The sequence below is a fragment of the Trachypithecus francoisi genome, unplaced genomic scaffold (assembly GCF_009764315.1).
Source record: "Trachypithecus francoisi isolate TF-2019V2 unplaced genomic scaffold, Tfra_2.0 Lachesis_group10, whole genome shotgun sequence".
NCBI lineage: Eukaryota > Metazoa > Chordata > Mammalia > Primates > Cercopithecidae > Trachypithecus > Trachypithecus francoisi.
Window position 1 is genome coordinate 89752099 of NW_022681455.1, and position 25334 is coordinate 89777432.

A 25334-nucleotide genomic window follows, 5' to 3' on the forward strand; every position below is an offset into this window, starting at 1 on the left:
ATAATACCCAACTCCTTGGAAAACAGATTACCACAACTTACCCAACATGAAACAGATCATTTAAGTAGCCTTACATACAACTTATAACTATTAAGGAGGTTGGATTTATAATTGAAAAACTCCTCAGAAAGAGCAAGACCTGTGAATGCTCACATGAAAAGAAAGAAACGGAATATTTATAAGAGAATGAAAAGTCATAGAGCAATTCACAGAATAACATAGATTTTATGAAAGAAAGGAAAGAACTATCTGTAAATGTATGTATGTGTACAGACTATCTTTGGAAAGAATGAGACTGGGAAGAGTGTAAGACGGACAATTGATTTTTAGTGACTTTTTACTTTATATCCTTCTAAGCAGTTTACAGTTTTTTTCTTTTATTATTTAACATTGTTTTAAATATCAACATCCACATGGTTTGCCTGGCTGCTCAGTCCGGAGTAGCACAGAACATAGGAGCCCAGCCTTTACAGACACATCACCTATTTTCCCATCTCAACTTTACCACCTACTATCGGGTAGAGGTGACCCCAGCTTCCCTTACTGTCAAACAAGGACAAAGATCATGAGGAATAAGTGTCTGGGAGTGCCAGGACTCTGAAACTAGCAGAGCGGCACGGTGTACCTCGCACTGTGCTGGGTGCTGTGAAGATTTAGGAGCAAGAACAAATCCAGGAAGCACCTGAGGGGAAATTGCAGGAGGGCGGCGGGGTCGGGGGGCTCCCTGAAGGTGGTGGCTCTTGAGCTGAGCCCTGAAGGAGCTATAGGATCTGTTTGGGCCCAGGAGAGGAGAAATGTAATTATAGACAGAGATGTCAGGAGGCAAGGCAAACCCACCGACAGAGTGGCCAGGGGGCACCTGGGAACCCAGCCAGGAGTCCTTAGGCTGTCAGGGCGGGCAGTTCTCCTTCAAGGAGGTGGTTCAGAGCTCTTACTTCGTTAAGAAGACAGTAGGGCCAGGGTAATGTCCTCATTATATTCTCCGAGCTGATTTTCTTTTCTGTTTTCTATGAGGCTTTAAAAACTATCAGCTAATAAAACTGTCCTTTGGGTGCTCAGTGTGTTGCCAAGGGCAGCATATCCTCATATCCCCTCCACGGCTCAGGGTGCAGACATCCTTGTCCCCAGGTACAGATTCAGAAGCCATCCATGAGCTCCGTCGCAGATCCAGCCTCCCAAGGAAGCCTCATTCGCACAGAGACCTCCAAAGCCAAGATCAGCTCAGACAGCTGTGATTAAATACTCATTTCACAGATGAGGAAACCGAGGCCCTGAGTAGGAAAGGGGCTTGCCCAGAGTCACAGGGGGAAATGGTGACAGAGAAGAGCACGGATGCCCAATCCAGTGCCTGTGTCTCTGCATGAGAAACACACAGCAAGGCCCTGGTCCATGCTTGCTCAGGTGATGCAGGGGTTACCATCGGTGGCTCTGAAATTCTCTCAGTATTTCTGGGGTTGTCTGTTTTGAATCAATGGTCAGGTCATCCCTCAGAAGTGCAGGGAGAGAAACCCAAGTCCAGGGAGGTCCAATGGCCAGGCAGAAGTCACAATGCTACTGAAAGGCCCAACTGGAAACTGACCACAGTTCCAGCAACCCCCGGGCCCTGACTGTAAGCCCCATTCTCAAGGCGAGTGCATGGGTAAGGGACGGCCCTATCAGATGGGAAGCACCACAGGTGTGGAGAGCCAGAGGGGCAGGAGTTTGGAGGACCGCACGGACTCTGCAGAATTGCCTGGAGACTCTGACATCTCGGAAACCCTCAAGGGTGGGGTCTGGTGGAGGAGAGGGCTAACCAAGCCACATGCCTCAGGACCCAGCCGGCAGGCTGGAGGAGGTCCTCCGCTGGGAACTGTCTCTAGGTCTCCCGAAAATGCCAGGCCAAAGAACTGGGCAGCCGCCCCTCTTCCACCAGTGACCTTGACCCAAGCTGGGCTGGCCTCTCAGAGACGACACGGCCCCTTCCCCTCTGATCCTCTTCCCAAGGTTGCAAAATGAGTCGGCTTCTGGGTGGCAGGACTTTTGCAGGGACCCTCGTTTGCAGTTGTGGGGCTGGAGCGGGTTGGGGCCCGTGACTGGGCTTGGCGTGAAACTAGAAGCGGCCAGGCCAGGTGTAAATTATGCATAGCTATTTCTGGAAACTTCTCAGATTTCTCAAGAGAGAGAAATTAATTTGCCTGTTTGGGCAAATAACACCAATTTTTTTCCCCCTGCTTAAGGTCATTTTGTTAAAATAAAATTGATTAACGTTCTCTTTAAAGTTTAAGTAGAAACTGCTCAAACATATTTTTATGCACAGAAGCACGCTTTGCGCCCTTCAGTAATTAATAACTCCACAAATAGGTAACACCACGCCGCTCGCAGCTCGCTCAGCCCGCGGCCCCCAGGTGGGTGGGGCCGGCCCGAAGCGGGCCAATCAGGGCTCAGGGGAGGGAGGGGGCGGGCCGGCCGCGCACCAACTCCAGGCCGGGGCCGTCCGGGCGCTGTCCCGGCTCTGGCAGGTCAAGGATCCGCCCAGTGAGGAGCGGTCCAGGTAGAGGCTGACCCCAGTGGACTATCACCTGGAACCAACTCCAGTGATGAGAGTATCAGGAGCTAACCACTTCTCTCCTTTTCTCCTTCTCTCCTTACCTCCCTCCCTCCCTCCCTTCCTCCCTTCTCCCCTTCTCTTTCTTTCTTCTTTCGAGACAGGGCCTTGCTGTGTCATCCAGGCTGGAGTGCAGTGGTGCAGTCACAACTCACTGCAGCCTGGAATTCCTGGGCTCATGTGATACTCTGCCTCAGCCTCCTGAGTAGCTGGGATTACACGCGCGGCACCACGCTTAACTAATTTTTATTATTATTATTATTATTTGTAGAGACAGGGTCTCTCTATGTTATCTGCACTGGTCCCCAACTCCTAGTCTCAAGTGATCCCCCCCAGTCTAGACCTCCCAAAGTGCTGGGATTACAGGCATGGGCCACTGTGCCCGGCCTGGAGCTAGCCATTTCTTATGTGCTCTGTTCAAGGGCTTCTTGGGCCTGGGAAGAGGGCTTTGAAGCCAGACTGCCAGCATTAGAATCTGAGCGTTGGGCAAGTTAGCATCTCTCTGCCTTAGTTTCCTCAGTTGTAAAAAAGAGATAACAGTACCCAAGTGATAACATTGTTGGGTGGATTAAAGGAGTTAATACACGATGCCTAGGAGAATACCAGGCACCGATAATGTTATTAAACATCACCATCATTCTTATTTTAATATTACAACTTTGTGAGATAAGTACTATTTTTTATTTTTCCCATTTACCAATGAAAACACTGAGACTCAGAGAAGTTAAGGGCTTTATCTGAGGTCACACCGCTAGTAAGTGATAGAGCTGAGGTCAGAATCCAGGTATCATAGTCCACAGAGCTTAGGCTACAAGTTGTCTTCATATACATGCTTATCTTCCCCTAGACCTTTTAAATTGTCATTAATTCACTTTCATATGCAACATCTGCATTCATTTATTAAATATCTTATGTGCTCCAGATTCTGTGTAGGGCGCTGGTTATAACGACATTTACTAAGAGTCAGGCTCTGCCCTCAAAGATAGTCAGAGACAGGTGGGTGGAAGGTGGAGACAGCTTGGGTAGTCATTAGTGCAGTGTTTCAAGCCTTGCTGATTCTCACTTCTTCCAGGCACAGAGCAGGATTGCACTTCCTGGCCCCTGGGATAGAATGGAGCCATGTGACAATTGCTGGCAATGCATTGTGAGTTTAAGAGCTCTGTATTTGTGTAAGTCCTAGGCAAGAGCACTGAACTGCCAGTTCTCGCTCTCTCTCTCTCTGCTTGGTTGCTGACCATATTTAAGGTGGTGGCTGCTCCCTGATCCTAACTTCTGAGTGACCATGATGAAGAAAGCCCCCTGGATATCCAAGATGGCTGTGGAATATGAGTCAGGAAATAATCTTTGTCATGTTAAATCATGAGAATTTGGGCCGTTTTGTTAATGTGCCATATCCTAGCCTGTCCTGATTGATATACAGTTCCAGAGACAAATAGGTATAAAAGGCAGTACTGTGCATGCCCAGTGATGGACTTACACGCCAGGTAGTATCGGAGTTCTTATTATGAGAGCATTTTACTTAGTTGTGGGTGTCAGAATAAGTAGCCTAAAGAATAAACTGAGCCAAGACTAGGGTGAGATGAATGAGGCACTTGCTTTGGACACAAAATTGAAGTGAATACAAAACAAACAAACAAAAAGCCAAAGTAATACTTTCATGTTTCTGAAAATAAGTTAATTTTTAAAAAAATTCCATGATGAAAAAAATGGCAAAGTGTTAAGTAAAGACAGAATCTGATGTTACATTTGTGCAATCCCACCTCACTTGCCAAATCCCAATCCCAGCCCTGGTTCCAGTAAAACTTTATTTTCAAAAATGGGCTGCCAGCCTGCAGGTTATAACCTGCCAATGTGGTTTTTAAAAATATTACATGAAAATATTGTTTATTTTGATTACTTAGCTTTTTGGCACCCACTTAAGTTTTGCTCCCAGGTGAGTGCTTCACCGACCTCACCCAAGTCTTGGCCCCAAGAATTAGACAGCTGAGCTGGGTCTAAAAGTAGGAGTTAACCTGGGGTTGGGAGGGGGAGAAGGGAAGCGCATTCCAGCAGGAGGAAGCACCATGAGCAGAGGCATGGAGGGAAAGGACAGCCAGGGGCATGCATGGCAAACCGTACTTTATTTTTTGGAAAGAGATCAAGCAAGATAGAGTTGCAAATATTCAGCCATTGTTGAGTGTTTTGAGTTTTCTCCTGTTCTGTGACATCAAGAGAGCTGTGCAGGGTGTATAATCACTGAGCACTCTCCCGGCAAGCCTGAATGAGCCAAAACCAACTGTAAGTTGTAAAACAGTGGCCCCATGGACTTGCTTTGAAGGGTAACAAGCATCTGGGGGACAAATCCTTGTAGGGTGTCTCTCTCTTCTCCAAAGGTAAGTTCCAAGCCATACCAATAAATATATAACACCACATGTCACAGGTGCTATGAACCAGAAGTGATTACTGGGGTAGTGTTACCTCATGGTTCAAATGGCTTCTGGAACACCAGCTATTGCAGCCATGTTCCAGTCATCAAAAAGATGGGAGGAATGAACTCATTTCTTCACTTTCAGGACAATTCTTAGAATTTGCACATACTCCCGTTATTTACACCCTATTGATAGAACCTATGGCTACCGATAGTAATAGGACCACACCTAACTTCTGGGAAGGATAGGATATATAATCTGCCCCTTCCCCTCTCCAAGGTAACCTCTGCTCAGCTATAAATTGGTTACTGTATTAATGAAAAGAAAGGGAACCAGCAGTCTTTCCTGTACAGTACAACACCACTTTATTGATTGTCATCATCATGATTATTATAATAAAATTAACAATGGAGTCAGACACCCCAGGCTGGAAGGCGAGGCACCCAAGTTATAGTCGCAAGTCTATCCTGAATGGTATGATCTTGGACGAGATTCTGAACTTCTCTGGGATTGTTTTAGGTCATCTAGAATTGAAACTCTATAGGAATACAGATCTCTCAGGGTACTTCTGGCTTGTTTCCAGCTCATGGCTTCTGCATTTGCAGTGCTCTCTTCCCACTGCTCTTGGACTGCCCACCTCCCTTCTTTCTTCAGGTCTCAAGCCCCTGCCTCAGCAAGGCCTTCCTTAATGCACCCCTGTGTCTCATACATGGGTCCCTCCATTAATCCCTGGCAGTTTCTGGCTTTGCCATCACGGCACTCATGACGAGGTATCGCTATGCATTTACTGGCATGCTTGCCTGTGCCACTGTGGCCTCCATGAGGCCAGGGGCCACATCTGCTGGTCATCTCCTTATCCCCAGTGCCCTGTACAGTGCCTGGCACATGGGGGCAGCTCAGTAAATATCTGCTGAATGGATGAGTGGAAGAAGGCATGGATTTGAGTTTTGGTCCTATTTACTGAATATTTGTAGGTACAGGTCCCATTCCTAGGAACACATACCTTAGGAGGGAAGAAAAACAGGTGAAAAGTTCAATATTATGCAACTGTGAGATTAAAAGGAGAATTCTTTAAGGATGGGGAACTCGAGAAGATTCCTCCCATGACAGTTTCTCCATTGAGACTGAAACCCTTACCTGCCTGCTTCTGGGCACTCTGGACAGGTGCTCCATGACAGGGGCCTGTGGCCCGAGGGTCCTGGTCCATTTCCCAGCCTGGGCAAAATTCCTCCACCCAGAGAGCCGCTAGAACTGACAATTTGTACATCTAAATATAGCAGCAACGAATCTTAGGCTTTCAGTCACCTCGCCCACTCCCCAAAGCCAAATCCACATGAGAGGCTGATTCCATCGCGCCCTCCTGGCTGAAAAGGTGCCCTCCTGCAGGATGCCTGGCGCCATCATTGACGACCATGCTGCCTGCAGGTCTCTGTGTGCAGCCCTTTTTCGGGCATCATTTCATACAAGCCTCCCAGAGACCCTCCAAGGCCCCTCACAGTTGAAAGGCAAGTGTCTCATCCCAGCTCCAGACCATTCCTCTGGAAAGGGGTAGTGGGTTCTCTGAGGCACAGGTACTCCCCCACCCTAATACTGCCTGATGGTAAAGAATGCCAGTTCCAGGAAGGGCCTCAGTGTCCCCACTGCCAGCCCCCTTCCCACACGAAGTCACGAGGGGCTCTCGGCCGTAGCAGCGGGGACAGAGCCAGCTGGAGAACAATAGGGCCGGGGTGAGGGGGGAGTCGGTGGGGTTCCCTGGCTGCCTTGTCACCGCCATAAACCTCATTACCTCGCGGTCCCCTAGGCCGCCTCTCTCCTTACCCAAGGCATCAGCCGGCTTCGCTGCTGATTCCCACATGGCGTGAAAAGCTCTTAAACCCCCCGCTGTATTTTTAATGGGGGCAGTGACTAATTTAGCCCTACGCCACCAACCGTCAAATCAAATCTTCTATTGGTACTTACTGAGGGCTCACCTGGGCTCCATGGGGTTTGGGATAAATCCAGAGCTGGAGAGGGCCCTGAGTCAGAGATGTGACAGGCCCCGGGACACACTGGTCCCATCGACAGTCCCAGCACTGCCCAAAAGGCAGGCCTGGCTGTGGACGTGTGACAGCCTCACTCAGACATAGCCCGAGCCCCAGGCCCCAAGCCCCAGTCCATGGGTGGGCACACTTAGGGGAACACTGGTGTCTACCCTGGGGTCTGACCCCAAAACTGCCAAGTCTCCAGAGGCTGAAAATTGGCATTCACAGCCTTCAGTTTCCAGAAGGCAACAGCCCACTACTGGCAGGGTCTGCTCTATGATTCACATGTGTAAGATGCCTTTTGAAAAACTGAAACCCCGCCCGTGTGAGAACATTACATGAGGTGACAGAAAGAAAGGGGAACTCTCATAGGTCACCAGAAGCCCCTTGATATGGGAGTCTTCTAGAAGATGATCGGTATAATTGCTCCAAATTCCACGCCCGTGACTTAGTATTACATTATAATTAGGTGCAATCTGTCTGCCTGTTTCATTTCCGCTCTGCAGAGGGTAATAACCAATTTCCATGCCCCTTGTGAAAAGTTAGCAAGGAAGGGTTTCCCCGTGCAAGTTCCGGCCTCTGATTGGCAAGTCAGCTGAGCACCAGCCTGACGGAGGTGTGGGAAGTAAAATGGAGGAGGCCTGGAGACCAAGGCTGCTGGGTGGGCCCTGGGATGCCAGCAGGGCCAGGAGTAGGTGAAATAAGGAAGGTATCTAGAGTGCAAAATACAAGAGGATACTCATTCCCAGCACTTGCAGGTGTAAGGGGGCTGTGACAGCGAATGCTCCCTGAAATAACGTACCCCAGACCCCTACCTGCCTCACTCCAGACCTGGCCACGGCCACTAGTCTCTGCTCTCACATCTCACTGATCTCTATGACTGGGAACCTGCGGCTCCTATTTGGCTCTGCTCTGCAGTCCCCAGTCACACGTCTCCTCAGAACCCAAGTGCCACCTGGAGTCCTGGCAAGGGAAGGGCTAACCACTTGCCTGCCAGTATCCAACACAGGGGAAAGCCAACCCTGAAGGGAAAACCAAGAAGACATCGCGATGAGCATGGTGACCAACCTGCTGCGTGGCCTTGGGAAACCTGCACGTTACCCCTGGGCCTCTGTTTCCCGATCCATGAGTGGGAAGATTAGGGTATTCCATCATTAAGGGGTCTTCTGCTTTGACTTCTATGGCCACTGCCAGCCTGTCCAGTCTGCGTGCATTAGGTTACTATGATTCTTTTCCAGGGGAAGCAGGGTCTATTGTGTGCAGGTCCCCAAAAGCATATGCAAGCTCACAGGAACTTGTAGGGGAACACACCTCACAGGAACTGACAGCCCCCCACGCGGCCCTAGGCTGGGGAGGAGAGAACCAGGCAGCCGGATGCTAATCGCATGGATTCCCTTTATTGAACTGTACTAGTTACTGCAGTCAGATTAAGTCACATTTAAAAGCAGACCATCCAGTTGCACTGAAACCGATTATATTCATTACATAGTTTTAATCACTGTCCGGTGAACTGGCAAATCCAATCAAAGCATTAGTCTTTAATTAAAAAATTAAAAGGAAATATTCAGACAATAGCCAAGCAATCACATCACGATGCACAATTACCTAGAATTGCAATTAAAAAGTAGTTAACCGAAGGGGGAGAAAGAAAAACAAGAAAGAAAAAAAAGAAGCAAAGAAAAAAAATCACACTAATTCTTTTTTAAAAACTATCAATATAATACATGAAGGAACAAAGGACAATAGCCTTAAAAAGCGGGTTTCTCTAACTCTAGAAATGTAGTCTGCGGCGGAAACTCTAAAAGCACACTAGCTGTAGCAGGACAATAAAAAATACTGAGCATGGAATACTTTTAATCTCTGCCATTAATATTCATTTCCAGCTGCTTATAATAGCAGCGCCTCATGGCCAAATCATTAGAGTTTTACATCTGGGTTGCAAATGACACTTTGATTGGATGTAATGTTCAAATGGCCCTCCCCACGGCGTCTCCGGCAAGCCTTCTGCGGAGAGGTGTCCTGTTGAGCGATCCCTCACTGTGCGTGCTGGCTCATCGTGTGGTTCTGCAAAGGCGAAGAAAGGAGACACACATGAAGGAGAAGAATGGAGAGCATGCTCGTCCCTCCCACTCAGTGCATTTACGCCGGGAGCCGCAGAAAAGCGTCTCGATTATAACAAAACAAAATGCAACAAGGAAAAAGTGCTCCAGGGACGCAGCTGCCAAGACGCCACGTTGATTTGGGGCTTGGGGATAGGTTCCTGTTACTGCCAACTTGGACTCCCTATATGTTGTTTTTTGGCTTTTTGTTTTTGTTTTTTTTTTAAAGACCATTCAGGTCTTACCAGGGGGACTGGTTAGGTGGAGGGAAAGGGGAAATGCCGGGGAGGAGGCAGGAATTAAAAACATCCCTGTTCACCTCTCCATCTCCCTTTTCCTCTAATGATGAGGAGGAAACTCTGATAGCCTGCAGGCTGCCCTTGCATCCCCCTCTCAGTCCTCCCCGTAGCTGCTCCGAGCCTAGCAGAGGGAGACAGCAGATGTGCTGTGCAGCTCTCCGGCCAAGAAACACCCGAGCGGGCACAGGCGTGCTGGGGCAGTGGGCGGCGGTGGTGCCTGCGGCCCAGGCAGGGAATGGGTCACCTGGCAGGAGGACACGGGAGGAGCCTCTGTTGCTGGGCTCCGGGAGCCTGCCTGCTTGGTCGCATGGCAATGGCCCAACCAGAGACAGGGACTCAGTGCAGTTTGGCCGAACGCACCTAGGAATCCAGGGCCCAGGTAGGACCCTGTGGCCGAATGTTTCCCTCTCATTACAGCCAATGGCATTTCCTCCCCCTGCTAGCCAGAGGGGGCCAGCAGGGTTGATCTGTTTCACAGGAGCCAGCGGCCTGGGACTGGGGGTGGGATTTGGCATCTGAAAGCCCAGTCTTTTTGTTTCTTTTCAGTGGTTCGTGTTCCAAATTTAGACCCATTTCATCAAAGCCTTAGGTGGTGCTCCACCTCATGACACCTGGAGAAAGGAGGCAACATCCACCAGGGGCAGAATGGCCTTGTCTGGGGCCGCACAGGACCCTAGATCCCCGGAGAGGCTCCTTCTGGGCGCCCTCCAGGGCCCGGCGACTCCTGCAGCTGTGCCGCTGACCACCAGGGGTCAGCAGAGGCGCCGCGTCTCTCCCGGGCTCGGGTCCGCGGCGAGGGCGACCAGGGTATGCCAGCAGCCTCGTCCGGAGGCCAGGGCCGGGGCCGAGACGGGCCACTCCTGCTCCCCGGAGCTGGGCCCCGCGCAGCCCCTTCCCATGACGGGCACTGCGAAGGCTGCGGCCCCCGTGGTGATGTCACCGACGCTTCCTGCGAGCTCCCGGCCGGGAAGAGGCAGCCCGCGCCTGCCTCCCAGCAGATGCCTGCGGCGCCAAGCGCCAGCGACAGCCTCGTGCTGGTGCGGGCCAGGCAGGCGCACGGCCGGGGCTTGGCGGGCATGCGTGCTCTGTGCCGTGGCAGGCACCACTGTTTCAATCCTCACAACAGCCTTGCGAGATAGGGCGTCTTAAGATGAAGACATTGAGGCCTAGGAAGGCAAAAATTACAGGCCCAAGGTCACCCAGGTTGGAAGCGCCGTGCACTGAACCAGACGGCTGAAATCTACGAGAGCAAGGGGCTTTTCAGGGGAGCCAGGCTTCCCAGAGCCTGCACCCCATGGGCACCGCGGTCGGCAGATCACCCGCATTCTGCACCAGACACAGCACCACCTCTGCTGGCCGGGCCTGACACCTCGGTCGGGGGTGTCAGAGACCCAGAGGCACCAGGCAGGTTGTCTGAGGCCACAGATGGGATGCCGGCGGTTTCCATGGGAACCCGCACCCTCCAGCCGAGGCACCTCTCCCTGTACTTGTGCAGGGACAGCCAGCTAGTCCTGTGGGGAGCCGAATCCACACTCCGCAGCCATCCTCCTGCTAGCTTCAAGCCTCTGCTGACTCAGTTCCCACCTCCCTTCTCCTCCCTCCCAACCAAGCCGCTCTCAGAGTCCTCTAGGCATATGGAAACTTCCCCTCCCTGCAGACCTCTCCAGGCATCTGCAGCCCACCTCCCACACAGCCACACACCTCTCATGAGCTAGACTGACCTCCTCTGCTGAGCTGCACACAGGGTGGTGGCAATTCCTTTCTCAGGACCCAGGGCTGGGCATGCACTGTCTTGACCATATCCCTGGGCCTCCAATCCCCAGCAGGCACAGCTGCCCAGAAGCAACTTGGAGATTGGCACTTTCGCACCCTGCCAACCACCAGTCAAAAGCTCCTGCTATCTTGGTGTGGCTGGGTCATTCTTTATTAGGGGAAGGAAAGGGAGGAGGAAGAGAGGTAACATGATGAAGGGAGACATGGACAGCTCTTTCTTGTCCTCAAAGTATGGTTCCTAGGGCCTAGCACAAAGGAGGCACTCAGGCAGTATTTGTGAATGAATCAACGGAAGGAAAATGAATGAATGTATGGGTAGGATGTGGATATGTGGAAAGGGGAGAGGACACTCCAAGAGGAAAGAACAGCAGAGATGGAGGTGTGGAGCCTAGAATCCAAGTGGCAGATGCATGCACAGGTCCCAGTACAGAAGTCACAGGAAGGCTGGTGGGCACATGGCCTATGGACAGTGGAGGCCCTGAGTACCAATAAACATGGACTTTGTTTCACAGACCACAGAAAACCAGACATGATATTCGATCTCCACAAAATCCCCAAGGACCACCCACTACCAACATGGGCACAGGGGGTGTCTAGGATCTCTAGAGAATGAAGCAGCCTGTTGCCAGGATGCCAAGAACAGGGTCAGTGTGAAACGCATGGTCCACACTGGCTCACCAGGGCACTGCTGGCGCAGATGTGCTGAAGGCTGGAACCCACACTTGGGACCACTGGTGAGGAAAACTCCAGAAAGCCTATGCCATGGCTAAGCCACAGTGTGCCTGCGCACTTAAATAGCAGTAGCAGGGGGCTCTGAGGTTAGACACAAGAAAGAACTTCCTCCTAGAGGGTTCAGAGACAGAAGGATAAAACTTCCTTCCCTGAAGTTTTGTGACAGGAACAAAAGCCCAGGATGTCACAGCAGATGGAAATGTCAAAACTTGATGCCCCAAGGGGATCAGGCACCAGAATTCACTCAGCACTACGTTATTAAGCACCTGCTGGATGCTCTGCTCTGCGCTGGCACAGTGAGGGGGAGGGCAAGACACCAGCTGGGCCCACTCCTCGAGAGGCCTGATATAGAGGGGCTAGATACAGACACCCAAACATTTGTGGGATTAATGGTGCAGCTGGCAGCTCAGCTAGGGAACTGGTCAAGGCCACCCAATCAGTTTGTGTGATGGTGGTGGGGGGCACAGAGGTGCCCAGGTGCTCGGCCAAGGAGGGCACCAGCTCCTCCATAGGCCAAGGGCAGCATCTCAACAGGCGGAGGGGGTGGTGGGACCCCTGTCCCCAAGACTCACCAGTCACCCAACACCAGGACACAGAGCAGCTCTGGACAGCCACTGCAATCAGCACAGTTCAACAACCCTGAAAGAACCCGCGGTCGGTCCCCTACAGCTAGAAGCTGTGGTTTGAGGAACGTGGGGAGGTTCAGCAAACCTTCTTAAAGAGTTCTTTCCATCTAGCATAGTTCTCACAAGGGCGTTCTGCCTTAATGTCTCTTTCTCTGTTTATGCCTGTGCTATATTTAGCCCCTTCAGAGAAGGAAGAAAATCATTTTTTAAAGATGCTACCCACCCCACAGATGAACACTTCCCACCACCATAAAGGCTGGGGGTGGAGACAGGGGCCCAGGGAAGGACTAGAAAATGCCTAGAGGGAGGCCTGGCATCCACTCGGCCTCGCTGCCTGCCAGGGAGACACAGGTGTGGGCCAGAGAAGCAGGTGAGAAAAATAAAACGGGAGAGCAGGAGGGGGTGGTAGCAATGGTTTGCAGCCTCGATCCATCCACTCGGCAGAGCTTGTGTGCTCTCCTGGATGGAAGTGTCTGGTACAGCCTGTTTGGGGAGCCTCTGCCTGGCACACGGGGCCAGGGACACAAGACAGTGGTGGCCAAGGGGATGGCATGGGCCTGGGCACAGAAACCTGTGTGCTGCCTATGCTGGGGGCAGGCCTACTCTGGGTCTTGTTGAGACCCACAAAAAGAGCCCTCTCTGTGCAAATCATCAGCAGAGCACTCAGGAACTGGTTCCCTGACATACCCTCAGCCTCTGGAGGGAAAGAAGCCCAGCATTCATTTACATGGTTGCTCATTCATTCATTCATCTTTGAGCCAATGAGCCACTATGCTTGTGGCTGGGAATTTAGCAGCAAAATGATCCTGATCCTGAACCCAATCCAGGGTAATGCTTTGTGCATGGAAGGAGTGGGACGAAGCACAGAGCCTGGTGGCTGCACTGTCCTTCCTAAAGCACCACCACACACTAGAGTGAATGGGCTCATTGGAGGTTCAGTTTTGCCCGCCCCAGGAGGGGGCCCTGGCTCAGCACACCTCCATGCCCAACACAGTCACAAACAGGAACACTGTGTGCCTCTCCCTAGTCTGAAGCCCAGGATTGCTTCTCAAGGTCTTAGCTCCACTCTCTGTTGCTTAGACGTGGGACCCTGCCTGGTCTCCCTTTGATACCTACCCATCGCCGTGTCAGGTGGGAGAGACATGAGGGGCTTAAGCATGCCGGCTGCATAAAGCAAAAAGAGCTTCTCCACACACCCTATTAGCTGCCTCTCCTGGCTCTCAGCTACTCTGATAACAGTGTCTATAAAATCCTAGCACCTGCCCTTATTCTTAGCAAGTGCCCCATTGCTGCTAGCCACTGCCCTGGTAACCCCAAGGCAGGCAGGAAGCTTTAGTGGGCCAAGATGGGCTACGCCCTGGGTTTGAATCTTGGCTCTGCCACTTACTGGCTGTATGACCTTGGGCAGGTTCCATGACCTCCAGGTTTTGGGGGTGATTAATAACACAGCCCTCTTCCTAAGATGCTGATAGGGTTTGGATGTTTGTCCCCTCCAAATCTCATGTTGAAATGGGATCCCCAGTGTTGGAGGTGGGAGGTGTTTAGGTCATGGGAGAGGATCCCTCATGGACAGCTTGGTGTCCTCCCTACAGCAATGAGTTACCACGAGATCTGCTTGTTAAAAAACATCTGGTGCCTCCATGCAATCTCTCTCCCCATGTGATGCACCGGCTCCCCTTGCCTTCCATCATCATTGGAAGTTTCCTGAGGCCTCACCAGAAACAGACAGTGGCACCTTGCTTCCTGTACAGCCTACAGAACTGCGAGCCAAATAAAACTGTTTTCTTCATAAATTACCCAGCCTCAAGTATTTCTTTATAGCAACCCAAAACAGACTAATACACATGCCCTGAGGACTCAGGAGATAATGCCCGCGTACGTCCCAGGTCTGGCTACAGTAAATGCTCCACAGATCTCCATAGTGGTGTCTGTGCTGGTCTTCCTGACCCGGCAGGGTGCTCCGTGGCATAAGAACTGTCTTCTGGTCTTCCTGACCCAGCAGGGCTCCATGGCAGAGGGACTGTTTGTCCCTGCTGCTTCTGTGGGACCAGGCACGATTGGGGCTTACAGTGAGGGCCTCCTAGAGGGGTACACCTGGACTGACCAGCTGCACCTCTCCCCCTCCCCATCTGGGTGTCCAAAGGGCTGGCAAGGTCTTAAGAACACTCCTGAGATGGCTGAACTTTGGATGGTCCAGTCCATGGAGCAACAGGCGTTATTATCCCCTCCCCACAATCCCCCCGGCTAGAACCCCTGTACCCACAAATCACTGCTTTCTCCTCCCCACCCTCAGGAACTGAATGCCGTATCTTCGGGGGAGGACAGCCTCAGGGAGACTCCATGGGGGATGGAGTAGGTGTGCACTCATCCATCCATCCACCCACCCATCCATCCGTCCACCCATCTATTCATCTATCCATCCATCCATACATCTATTCATCCATCCATCCGTCCATCCGTCCATCCATTTCTTCCACAGACGTTCACTGAATTCCTGTCTGTCAGACCCTGGGCTGGGCACTGAGCACAGACAGGTTAAGAAGCTCCAGCGCCCTCCCGTGAGGGGCTCACAGTTTCATGGTGAGGGTGATGACGGCCAAACTCATAGACCCTGAAGACCCTGAAGAGGCAAAAAAGAAGGCTTGGCTCTTCTCTGGAGACTAGGCCGTGGCTCTGGCTTTTGAGTCCTTGAGTCCCTACAGCATATGAAGGCACAGGAACACTCAGCCCCCACACCCAGAGCATCCCACTCTGCTTTGCCAGCCCCACCTACAGAACCACCTGGCCCGCACATCACCTCACTATGATTTCCGGTTGGGAAAGAGGTTGTGGCCAATCCCCCTTCTCCCCACTGCCTACCACTGGCCACTCCATGGCAGGCTCCAGCCACAGTGGCTCTCACAAGGCTGGCTTTACAACTCACTTTCTCCAGGAGCTGAGGCCAAACCCGAGAATGCGCCTTAACCATTGAGAGATTCCCTTCCCAGGGAAAGAAGTAGCCCTTGAGACTGAGGTGGCAGCCATGTTCATGCTCGACAGGGGTGAAGTTGGGTCCCGTTATTTGTTCACTTAGCAAACAAGGCACCTGGCCCTGTACAGTGGATGGAAGACAGCAAGTGAGGCACAATCCTGGCCTTTTAAGGACTATAGAGAGAGGACTTCCGATAGGAGATGCTTAGGGAAGAAGCTGGCCTTTTAGCTGCCCTTTAAGGACAGCCCAGGTGAGGATTTGCACTGGCTGTGTGTGTGTGAGCTCGAAAGATGGCTTTGCAGGCAGAATGAACCACCTGGATAACACCATGAAGGTGGGAATGGCACTGAGTGTGATCACCGCTAACACTGATCATGGACTCACTGTGTGCCAGACACCATTCTTAACCTCCACCCATATGAACTCATTTAAGCCTCATGACTGCCCTGTGCATTAAATACTCTCATCATCCCTATTTTACAGATGAGAAAACTGAGGTGCAGAAAGGCCCACGTCCTGCCACTGGTGATGGCAGTGCTGGGTCTGCACCCATGCAGTCTGTCTGCAGAGCCCACTCTTCACCATCGTACTGTTCTGTCTGTGAGATGTGAAAAGTGCAGCATATGTTTGGGGAACAATGAATAATTCAGCTTGGCAGAAGCACAGGGTATGTGCCATGGAGACCAGCCTGGAGAGGAAGGCGGGGGCCTTATTGATGAGGCTCCTTGATGCCAGACGAGGCACCTTGCCCTTAAATCTGGACCATGGGGAGCCATCGAAGGTATTTGAGCTGTGGAGTTACAGGAGAGGCAAGACACAGGGAGATGCTCATGCCTCCAGTCAAAAAGGTGTGTCAGTAGGGCCTTCTCGCCCATCGTTTCCCTCTGCTCCCATCCCCTGTTCCCTGGAAAACCTTCCCCTTTCCCCCCACACTTTCTTTCTTTCCCTTTGGGGAGGGTATAGATACAGGCAGCCCTGCCTCCCCTATCTGCTGTGTATCACCTGGGCAGCCCCTCTCTGCTTGTGAGCACTTATTTTTAGAAGCATTTGACAATCGTCCAAGGGTCTAAGACGAACAGATGGCCTGTCTTAAAGGCTCATATGTTCACTAGTTTGCACTTCTGACAAACGGTAAGCGTACTCGAGAGCACCCCATAAACAGCGCCGAATGAATACTCAGAACACAATTTAGCTAATGCACGTCATTAAAATTAGGAGTGAGTGATGGCCAAGGTTCCCTCTAAATGCCTGCCCGGTGACGCAGCCACTCCCCCGGGGCCCCGGCTATGACGTGGACACACCCCACTTCTCCCATGGCCCCCACCCATCAAGCCGGGGTTTGCCTCGTTTACTCAGAGGGCAGGGCGAGATTTGCCCGAGTGGGTGTGACACCCATCCCTAGCCTCAGAGTGAAGCTGGTGGCCCACTGGCCTTAGACAAAGCCCTGAGATGTCCTATGGCAGAGGGAGCAGCAGCTTTTCCATGCACGGGATGTGCATGAGATTTTCCGGTCCCTGCCTCCCAGACAGTGAGACAGCCTGTCGTCTGCCACCCCGGAGCAGCAGGAAGTGAGTGTTGCAACGCTCAGCCAGGGAAGCTGCCTCTCATGTGAGAGCCTCAATTCATCTGGAACTCCTGGCCTAGAGGGAGATTCCAACTTCCAAGGAGCAAGGGGATTGGCTTGAGGTGGGGGTTCTGCAGCTTCCTTGCTGAACCAATAGCAGAAGCAGATGCAGCGACCTGTGTCACCTGGGGTAACATTCAAGAAAGAGCCACATCCACACAGCCTGACCCAGACTCCTTTTATTGGCGCCAACTGGATCCGGGTTTTCTGTGTTCTCCAGATGCTCTATGGAGGCAAGGCGGGGAGGAGAGTGCACCCCACTCTCTGTGAACCCCCTCTTGCCAGGACACAAAAGACCAAAGCAGGTGGTTTGGTCAACAATCAGTTCCATGAGCGGGAAACTCTTCCCGCATGTGAAAACGTGGGAGAAAATATTGTGGGGAAGAAGAAAGCCCAATAAACTCCCAAGGGGGCAGGTTCTGTACTGCCGTACTTTGGAAATAAAACCCACCAGGGAATAGATTATTAGGAGGGAACCGAAGTCTTCTATTAGGAACCCAGCCCGTAAACAGGCTCCCATTCAGAGTCACCCAACAAAACAAGGGGACTAATAATATCTGCCTGGAGGGACAGGAACTCAGGGGAACTGCACTTCAGAATGCAAATGGGCCCCGTCAGTCTGTTTGTGAGCAGAGAATCGGGTGAGTGGTGAGACTTTAGATAGCAGCCGTGCAAGGGAAAATGAGAGTTTTATGGCTGTTGTCACAAGCAAAGGAAGATGGAATGCTTCCAGGGCTGCTTATAGACTCGCCCCTCGTCAGCAACAGAGTCCATGCCTGACTCCGAGTCCTGAGTGAATGTGACCCCCCACTACTGCCGCTGTTTCTTTTTTTTTTTTTTTTTTGAGGCGGAGTCTCGCTCTGTCGCCAGGACTGGAGTGCAGTGGCCAGATCTCAGCTCACTGCAAGCTCCGCCTCCCGGGTTTACGCCATTCTCCTGCCTCAGCCTCCCGAGTAGCTGGGACTACAGGCGCCCGCCACCTCGCCCGGCTAGTTTTTGTATTTTTAGTAGAGACGGGGTTTCACCGGGTTAGCCAGGATGGTCTCGATCTCCTGACCTCGTGATCCACCCGTCTCGGCCTCCCAAAGTGCTGGGATTACAGGCTTGAGCCACCGCGCCCGGCCTGCTGCCGCTGTTTCTCCAAAGAAGGTGGGGATACCCAGTGGCTAAGCCCCTTGGAGACAGGGTACCTAGCAGCAGATTCAGGACTGAAAATCGGGGGTCCCAGCAACAGTGTGCCTGGTGACCACAAGTTCACTTCTGTGGTTTTTGGCCCCCTCCTGGGTAGGAATGCTGCACTGGTCTTGTCAACCTGTGGCCACTGTGAACTCCATTCTAAGCACAGTAGCCTGCTTGGAACCAGGCCCCCAGGGAACAGCTCATCTCAAATATGAATTAGTACAGTCTCCTGCCCTAAAAGAGCCTGAATTAGACCCCTAAAAGATGGGACCCCAACCTGATGCTGCTGGGCCAGGAATCCAATCAAGTGTACCCTTGCAAAGCCTTGAGAAGAGCCCATTTTTTACGAAACTCCATAAAAAATGGCACTGGAGCTGGGTGAGTGGCTCCCGCCTGGAATCCCAGCACTTTGGAGGCTGAGGTGGGAGGATCACTTGAAGCCAGGAGTTTGATTCGGTATGGGTGAAACCCCATCTCCACAAAAAAAATAAAAATTAGGTGGGCGTGGTGGTGTGTGCCTGTAGTCCCAGCTGCTCGGATGGCTGAGGTGGGAGGATCACTTGAGCCCAAAAGTTTGAGGCTTCAGTGAGCTAAGATCGTGCCAGTGCACTCCAGCCACAGGGTGAGACCCCATCTCAAAAAAAAAAAAAAAAAGGCTATTGGGTGGATGGGTTCTCAAAACCAAAAAAGGGTTCACTCTTCTCATCTACTTCAAAGTATATCTGCCGCTCTTAGTGTTGGTCAAAGAAGATCATGCACGTGAAGCAGTTTGGGAAGACGGAAGCACCTGTCAGCAGGGGTACCAACAGCCAGAAAATGTTTATGTCATGAAAAAGAGCAGGTGAATCCCAGGAGATCTGTCTGCAGTGAGCAGGATTCCTTTGACCACATGGAGCTGCATGTCTGGACGGAGGCCTCAAGATTAGGGTGTGGGTGCTGTCAGGTTCACACCGTGGACAAATGCAGCCCAGGCCAGGTGCAAAGCAGTAAGACCCAGTGGAGTCTGTGTCAGCCCCAAGAACTCAAACTTTGTCGAGAAGAGGCAGCACTTGTCAGCTCTAGGCAATGACTGCCACATGTGAATATGGGCCCAGGGTTGCTTCTGGTTTTGCAAGAAAACTGGAAATGTAGGTTTTTTTTAAATATAAACTTTCTTATGGGAATACACTGTTGGTGGGAATGCAAATTAGTTTAGACACTGTGGAAAGCAGTCTGGAGATTTTTCAAAGAACTAAGAATTGAACTACTATTCAACCTAGCAATCCCATTACTGCAGATGCATTCAAAGGAAAATAAGCATTCCACCAAAAAGAAACATGAACTCATATGTCCACTGCAACACTATTCACAATAGTGAAGATATGTAACCAACCCAGGTGCCCACCAAGAGTGGGATGGATAAAGAAAATGTGGTATATATATATATATAATGGAATACTATGCATCCTTAAAAATAAATAAAATCATGTCCTTTGCAGCAACATGGATGCAGCTAGCAGCCATTATCCTAAGTGAACTAATGCAGAAACAGAAAACCAAATACCACATGTTCTCACTCATAAGTGGGAGTTAAACACTGTGGTGTGCACAGACATAAAGTTGGGAGCAACAGAAACTGGGGAATAAAAGAGCTGGGAGGGAGGGAGGGGACAAGGGTTGAAAAACGACCTGTGAGGTACTATGCTCACGACCTGGGTGATGGATTTAGTCATACCCCAAACCTCAGCAGCATGCAATATATCCATGTAATTAACCTGCATATGTATTCCCAGAATCTAAAATAAAAGTTGGGGGCAAAAGGAAGTAAAATAAATCCATAAACTTTCTTGATGTTTAAAGCACTATGCAAGTCCATGAAAACATATCTGCAGGTCAAATCTGGCCGTTGGGCCACCAGCTTTAGACCTCTGGGGTTGGTGAGGGCCTCTAGAAGCCCCAGACACCCCGAAGTGAGGTGGGGAGTGGCACCATTAAGCAGCAGCTGGCCCAACATTAGTTGAATCCTCACCCAAGGGGCTGGGATGCGGGACTCAGTGTGGTTAAGTTCTGACGAAGAGGGTAAGGGTAGAGGATGAAGTTCTGTTAAGACAGAACTGTCCGCATGTCCTGGGTTCTGCTGCCTCATAGTCATGTTCCACCTAGCCAGCCCAAGTGTTTCTGGGTGCGCCAGGTGCTGGCAAACCTGGGAGACCAAAAACTCCCACTTTCCTAGAGCCACCCAGGATGCTCAACACGACTGTCTTGGTGGTTGTCCATGGGCCATCTGGAGACACCAGCATCAGAGTTTGCCACATGACCGCATTCAAGAATCTGGACCATAAGTAACCCCCACACCTTCCTTGCTTCAAAGGACCTGAGAGCCCTCCCTTCCACCCTCCATGGTGTCCCATGGGGAAAAGGGCAGGCATGGTATAGGGGCAGCCCCTTGGGGTGCTTACGAAAGCAGCCTGCCAAGGCAGCGTTTCTATTACTGTGCACGCTCCACTCTATATGCATACACACACACAAATACTCTAGTCACACACACACACACACACACACCCTCCCCACACACGGATACCCCGCAATCCCATGTGCACACACACACAGGTCCCCACAATCCCATGCGCACACGTGCACACACACACACGGATGCCCCACAACCCCGTGCACACTCATGGATACCCCACAACCCCATGCAGGTACACACTCATGGATACCCTCAAATCCCCCCACACACACACCCCAGTCCTGACACTAACCGTGTACTGCTAAGCGGTTAGAGGCCAGTTACTGTTACTTGGGCCTTCTGCCTCCCCACCCTGTGTGGCTAACCTGCCCCACGTTCACCCTACTGCTGGGTCCCTCCAGCAGCCCCACCTGCCCAGGAAGCAAGGGCCCCTTGAAGGCCCCTTTTCTGGCAAAGGAAAGCTGAGAAAACAATGTGAAGCACAGTCTGGGTTGTCTCCTCGAGGAGGCAGAGCTGTAGAAAGGTTTCCGCTTTTTAAACTCCCCGGTGGGTCCCACTCACACCCAGAACACATCCAGACTCTGACCACAGCCCACATGGCCCTCCATGGTCTGGTTCTTGCTGGCCCACAGCCTCAGTCACCACCTTCTGCCAGCCCCCAAATACTGCAGCCCAGTACCCCCTCCTCCCCTCAGCAGCACTCCTGCTAATCAGAGTGTCCCCCGCATCCCCTACACCCCAGTTTTCCCGGGGCTTCTCCACATCAGAGCCATCCTCCTGGAGTAGGCTTCCTGTCCGCTGACTACAGACTCCCATTACAGCATCGCTCTGAACCTTGCAGAGGTGTCAACTCTGCTCGTCCTGCAACTTGCAGTGACCTGGTTGTTGATGCACCATGGTCAACTGCCCCTCATGACACCATCAGCGCAACAAGACAGGGACCTCATCTCAGCTCTCCATTGTACCCCATTATCTCAGACCCTGTACTTGGTAAAAACTCAACGAATGTTTCTGAAATGATAGCCTGCAAGCTACTGTAGCAAAGCCAAGCCTCCACTGATAGGGTCAAGGGAGAAGAAGAAGAAATACAGTTGCCCCTACTCCACTGTCTTCCCCATAATCCTTGCCTCCGCCATGCCCAGAGCAGGTTATACCTTTTTCTTAAAGCTGGGAGGGATCCTTTGAGGACATTAGGCCAGGTGGAATGAATTATTATATGATTTCTCTTGTATGAGGTGTCTAGAACAACCAACTCATAGAGATGGAAAGTGGAACAGTGGCTGCTGGGGGCTGGGAAAAGGGGAAATGGGGAGTTAATGTTTAACAGGAACAGAGTTTCAGATGGAGAAGATGAAAAAGTTCTGGAGGTAGATGGTGGTGATGATCACACAACAGTGTCAGTGTGCTGAATGCCACTGAACCAGCACTTTAAAATGGTTAAGATGGTAAATGTTATGCTACGTGAATTTTTACAATGAAAAACAGGTCAGGCACAGTGGTTCACACCTGTAATCCCAGCACTTTGGGAGGCCAAGCTGGACAGATGACTTAAGGCCACGAGTTCGAGACCAGCCATGGCAGCGTGTGTCTGTAGTCCCAGCTACTTGGGAAGCTGAGGCAGGAGAATCGTTTGAACCCAGAAGGCGGAGGTTGCAATGAGCTGAGATCGTGCCACTGCACTCTAGCCTGGGTGACAGAGTGAGACTGTCACACACACAAAAAAAGTGAGCAGGATCTTAGAAGGTAAGAGAGAGGGTTGCTGCACCAATAGCTAAGACACTCAGCGACATTCCTGGCTGGAAGGTGCACAGATCATAGCAGCCCGAGACATCCTCAGCTGGGTGGGAGGGAACCACAGCATCCCAGGACAACATGCCACCAGCTGAGCATGAGCAGAGGGGCTTTCTCTGTGCCGCCCGGGCTGGGCCATCCACTATTGTCTACAGTGTGGCTCCCAGTGCCAGCCAGTGGAAGAACAGAAGACCTCAAGAGACTTGTGGAACTGGGAGCTCTTTCCCCTATGGAAAGGCCTCACCTGAGGTCATAGGCCAGTCCAGCCAAGGGGGTCCTGATAGTTTACAAATGCTGCAGGAAGTGTCTGGTTTGCTCTGGCAGGGCAGGTGGAAGGCAGGAAGGTGAGCACAGGGCACATCTACACATGACATATTTTGCCAGGTTGGAAAAAAATAAGTGAGAGAAAATTTTTTCTGACTCTGCAAGCCTTTACCACTTTAAATATTTATTCATCAAAATATGATGAGAAAACTGAGATCCACATAGAGTCATCATATTCCACAAACCAAAAATCAGGACGAACAGCCAAGAGCTGGGATGGAGTACTTGAAATCAGGACTGTACTGGAAAATCTAGGTCACACGGTCACTAATTATACAGAACACATATGTTCAGGTCCCCAAACTAACCCAGTGCTTTTAGGATTTGCAAATGATATAAGGAAACTTTGATCGTATCCATTTCTACTTTCTTCCACATTTTGGTTAAAAGGAAAACTTCCCTGCATCCTCAAAATTTCTAGAAAATTAAGTCCTACAGACTAAGAACTGTTCTGGTGGATATTCTGAGGGGGGCCTCGTCAGAAAACATGGTCCATCACCCCCCAGGAATGGCCCCCAGCCCCACATGGCTCGGCCCCCTTGCTAACAGACCCCCAGGCTGCGGGGCAGAAGCTTGTAAGGATGGACCTAATTTGCTGTGATGAATTGTGTGCACGCACCAGTGATCAAAACTGCAGCTGAGACCGATTACACTTTATGATTGCAACATTTCTTGGGAAACATGTAGGTGTACATCCTTGCCAGTCCAGAGAGGGGGTCCAACATGGCACCCAGCAAAGGGTGATCCCATCATTCAGAAAGGCAGGGCTCCATGGCCCACTCTTTGGAAGTTGGTCCCACTGATGAGGCTGAAGAATGCTGTGGTCTGGCCCCAAATGCCTTGTCTGCCCTCTCATACATACCCAGCTTCCAACCAAACAGTGGGCACATTGTCACTGCCCAGACACCTGCCCCACAGTGACCAAGGGTCCACCCTATGCCCTCCCTTCCATCACCAGGCAGAAGCCACTGGTTTTTATGATGTAAATCAAGAATTAACTGTATCCCCAGTCTGTTCCATCCCACTCATCTCACCAGAGGAGTGTGTGTGCTTTTGTGTGTGTGCTCGTCTGTGTGTGGGTATATGCACAGTTTTAAAGTAAGGAGAGGAATAGGTAACAGTGAAGTATGAAATTAAAAGCACATGAAGAAGGCATCCTAAAAGCTGTGTGGTTCTTGACACTTACCTCACACTCAATACTGGAGGGTGATTATGGTGAAAGAATGTGTAGCTGGATGGATAGGGAGACGGATGGTAGACGATGGATGGATGGATAAATGATGGATAGGTGGATAGATGGGTATGGGGGAATGGATGGTAGATGGATGACGGACAGATGGATGGATGGGTGGATGGAGGAATGGGTGGGTTGAAGATGGATAGTGGATGAATTGGTGAGTGGGTGGATGGGTGGATAGATAGGTGGGTAGGTGGAGGAGAGGGGTGGATGACAGATTGATGGGTAGATGGATGGATGGATGGATGAAATGGTGGGCAGGTGATGAACAGATGTATGGATGGATGGAAAGGTGGGTGGATAGATGGGTGGAAGAATCGGTGGAGAGATTGGTGCGTGGAGAGATGGGTAGGTGGATGAATGGGTAGGTGATAAATAGATGGATTGATGGACAAGTGGATGGGTGGCTGGAGGATGGATGAATGGATGGATGGATGGGTGGATGGATTGGTGAGTGGATGGATGAGTAGATGGATTGGTGGTTGGATGGATAAATGTGTAGATGAATGGATGAATGGTGGGAAGAAGAGGAGTGCATGAATAAGTAAGTGGGTAGGACAGTAAACAGGTCAATGAGAAGACAATGGGGTTTGGAGTTCAAATCTTGCCTTGGCTAATTACTGTCTTTCTGACCCTAAGCAAGTCATTCACTTCTCTAAGTACTCCTTCACTCATCTGAAAAGTAAGACTAATAATATCTACCTCATTGCCTTGTTAGAAGCTTCAAGTTAGACAACATAAGTAAAAGGTTTTGCAACATGTAAAATGCTATAGAGACACTTAATAGGATCATAACTAATACTAACCACAGGGTTTTGTCATCTCTGTCAACTAAAAATCATGGATGGTCCCACTTTTTTTTTGTGGAGGCGGGGTCTCATTATGTTGTCCAGGCTGGTCTCAAACTCTCGACCTCAAGCAATTCTCCTGCCTCAGCCTCGCAAAGCACTGGGATTACAAGTGTGAGCCACCATGCCTGGCTAATACCATATTTTTGATGCGGCAGCTTCTGAGGCAAAGATGAGGAAACAAAGATAACACCCCAGGTCAGAGCTACAGCTGTCTAGACTACACCTCCAGGTGTGGCCTCAGCTGGGAAACTGGTCACTGCGCAGGAAGCAGAGAGCTTCACCTGCCTCCCCCACTCAAACACTCAAACCCTAATGAGTAGAACACATTCCTCACTCCCACCACAAGCCCCACTTCTCCCTGCCAGT

At 51.0% G+C, this 25334-nt stretch overlaps 1 protein-coding gene across 3 annotated transcripts in view; it reads right to left on the minus strand.

Annotated features, from left to right (window-relative positions):
* Window positions 1-5340: 5340 nt before the first annotated feature.
* Window positions 5341-25334, minus strand: part of ZNF423 (zinc finger protein 423) — a 368561-nt gene continuing 348567 nt past the window's right edge. For 2 of the 3 annotated variants that reach the window (XM_033218341.1, XM_033218342.1), the window contains exon 6: window positions 8389-9077. In XM_033218341.1, the coding sequence (XP_033074232.1) occupies window positions 9048-9077 (30 nt within the window). In that variant the 3' untranslated portion in view covers window positions 8389-9047. Of the gene's footprint in view, window positions 9078-25334 lie in introns of all 3 variants that reach the window. The other variant, XM_033218340.1, reaches the window with a different exon arrangement.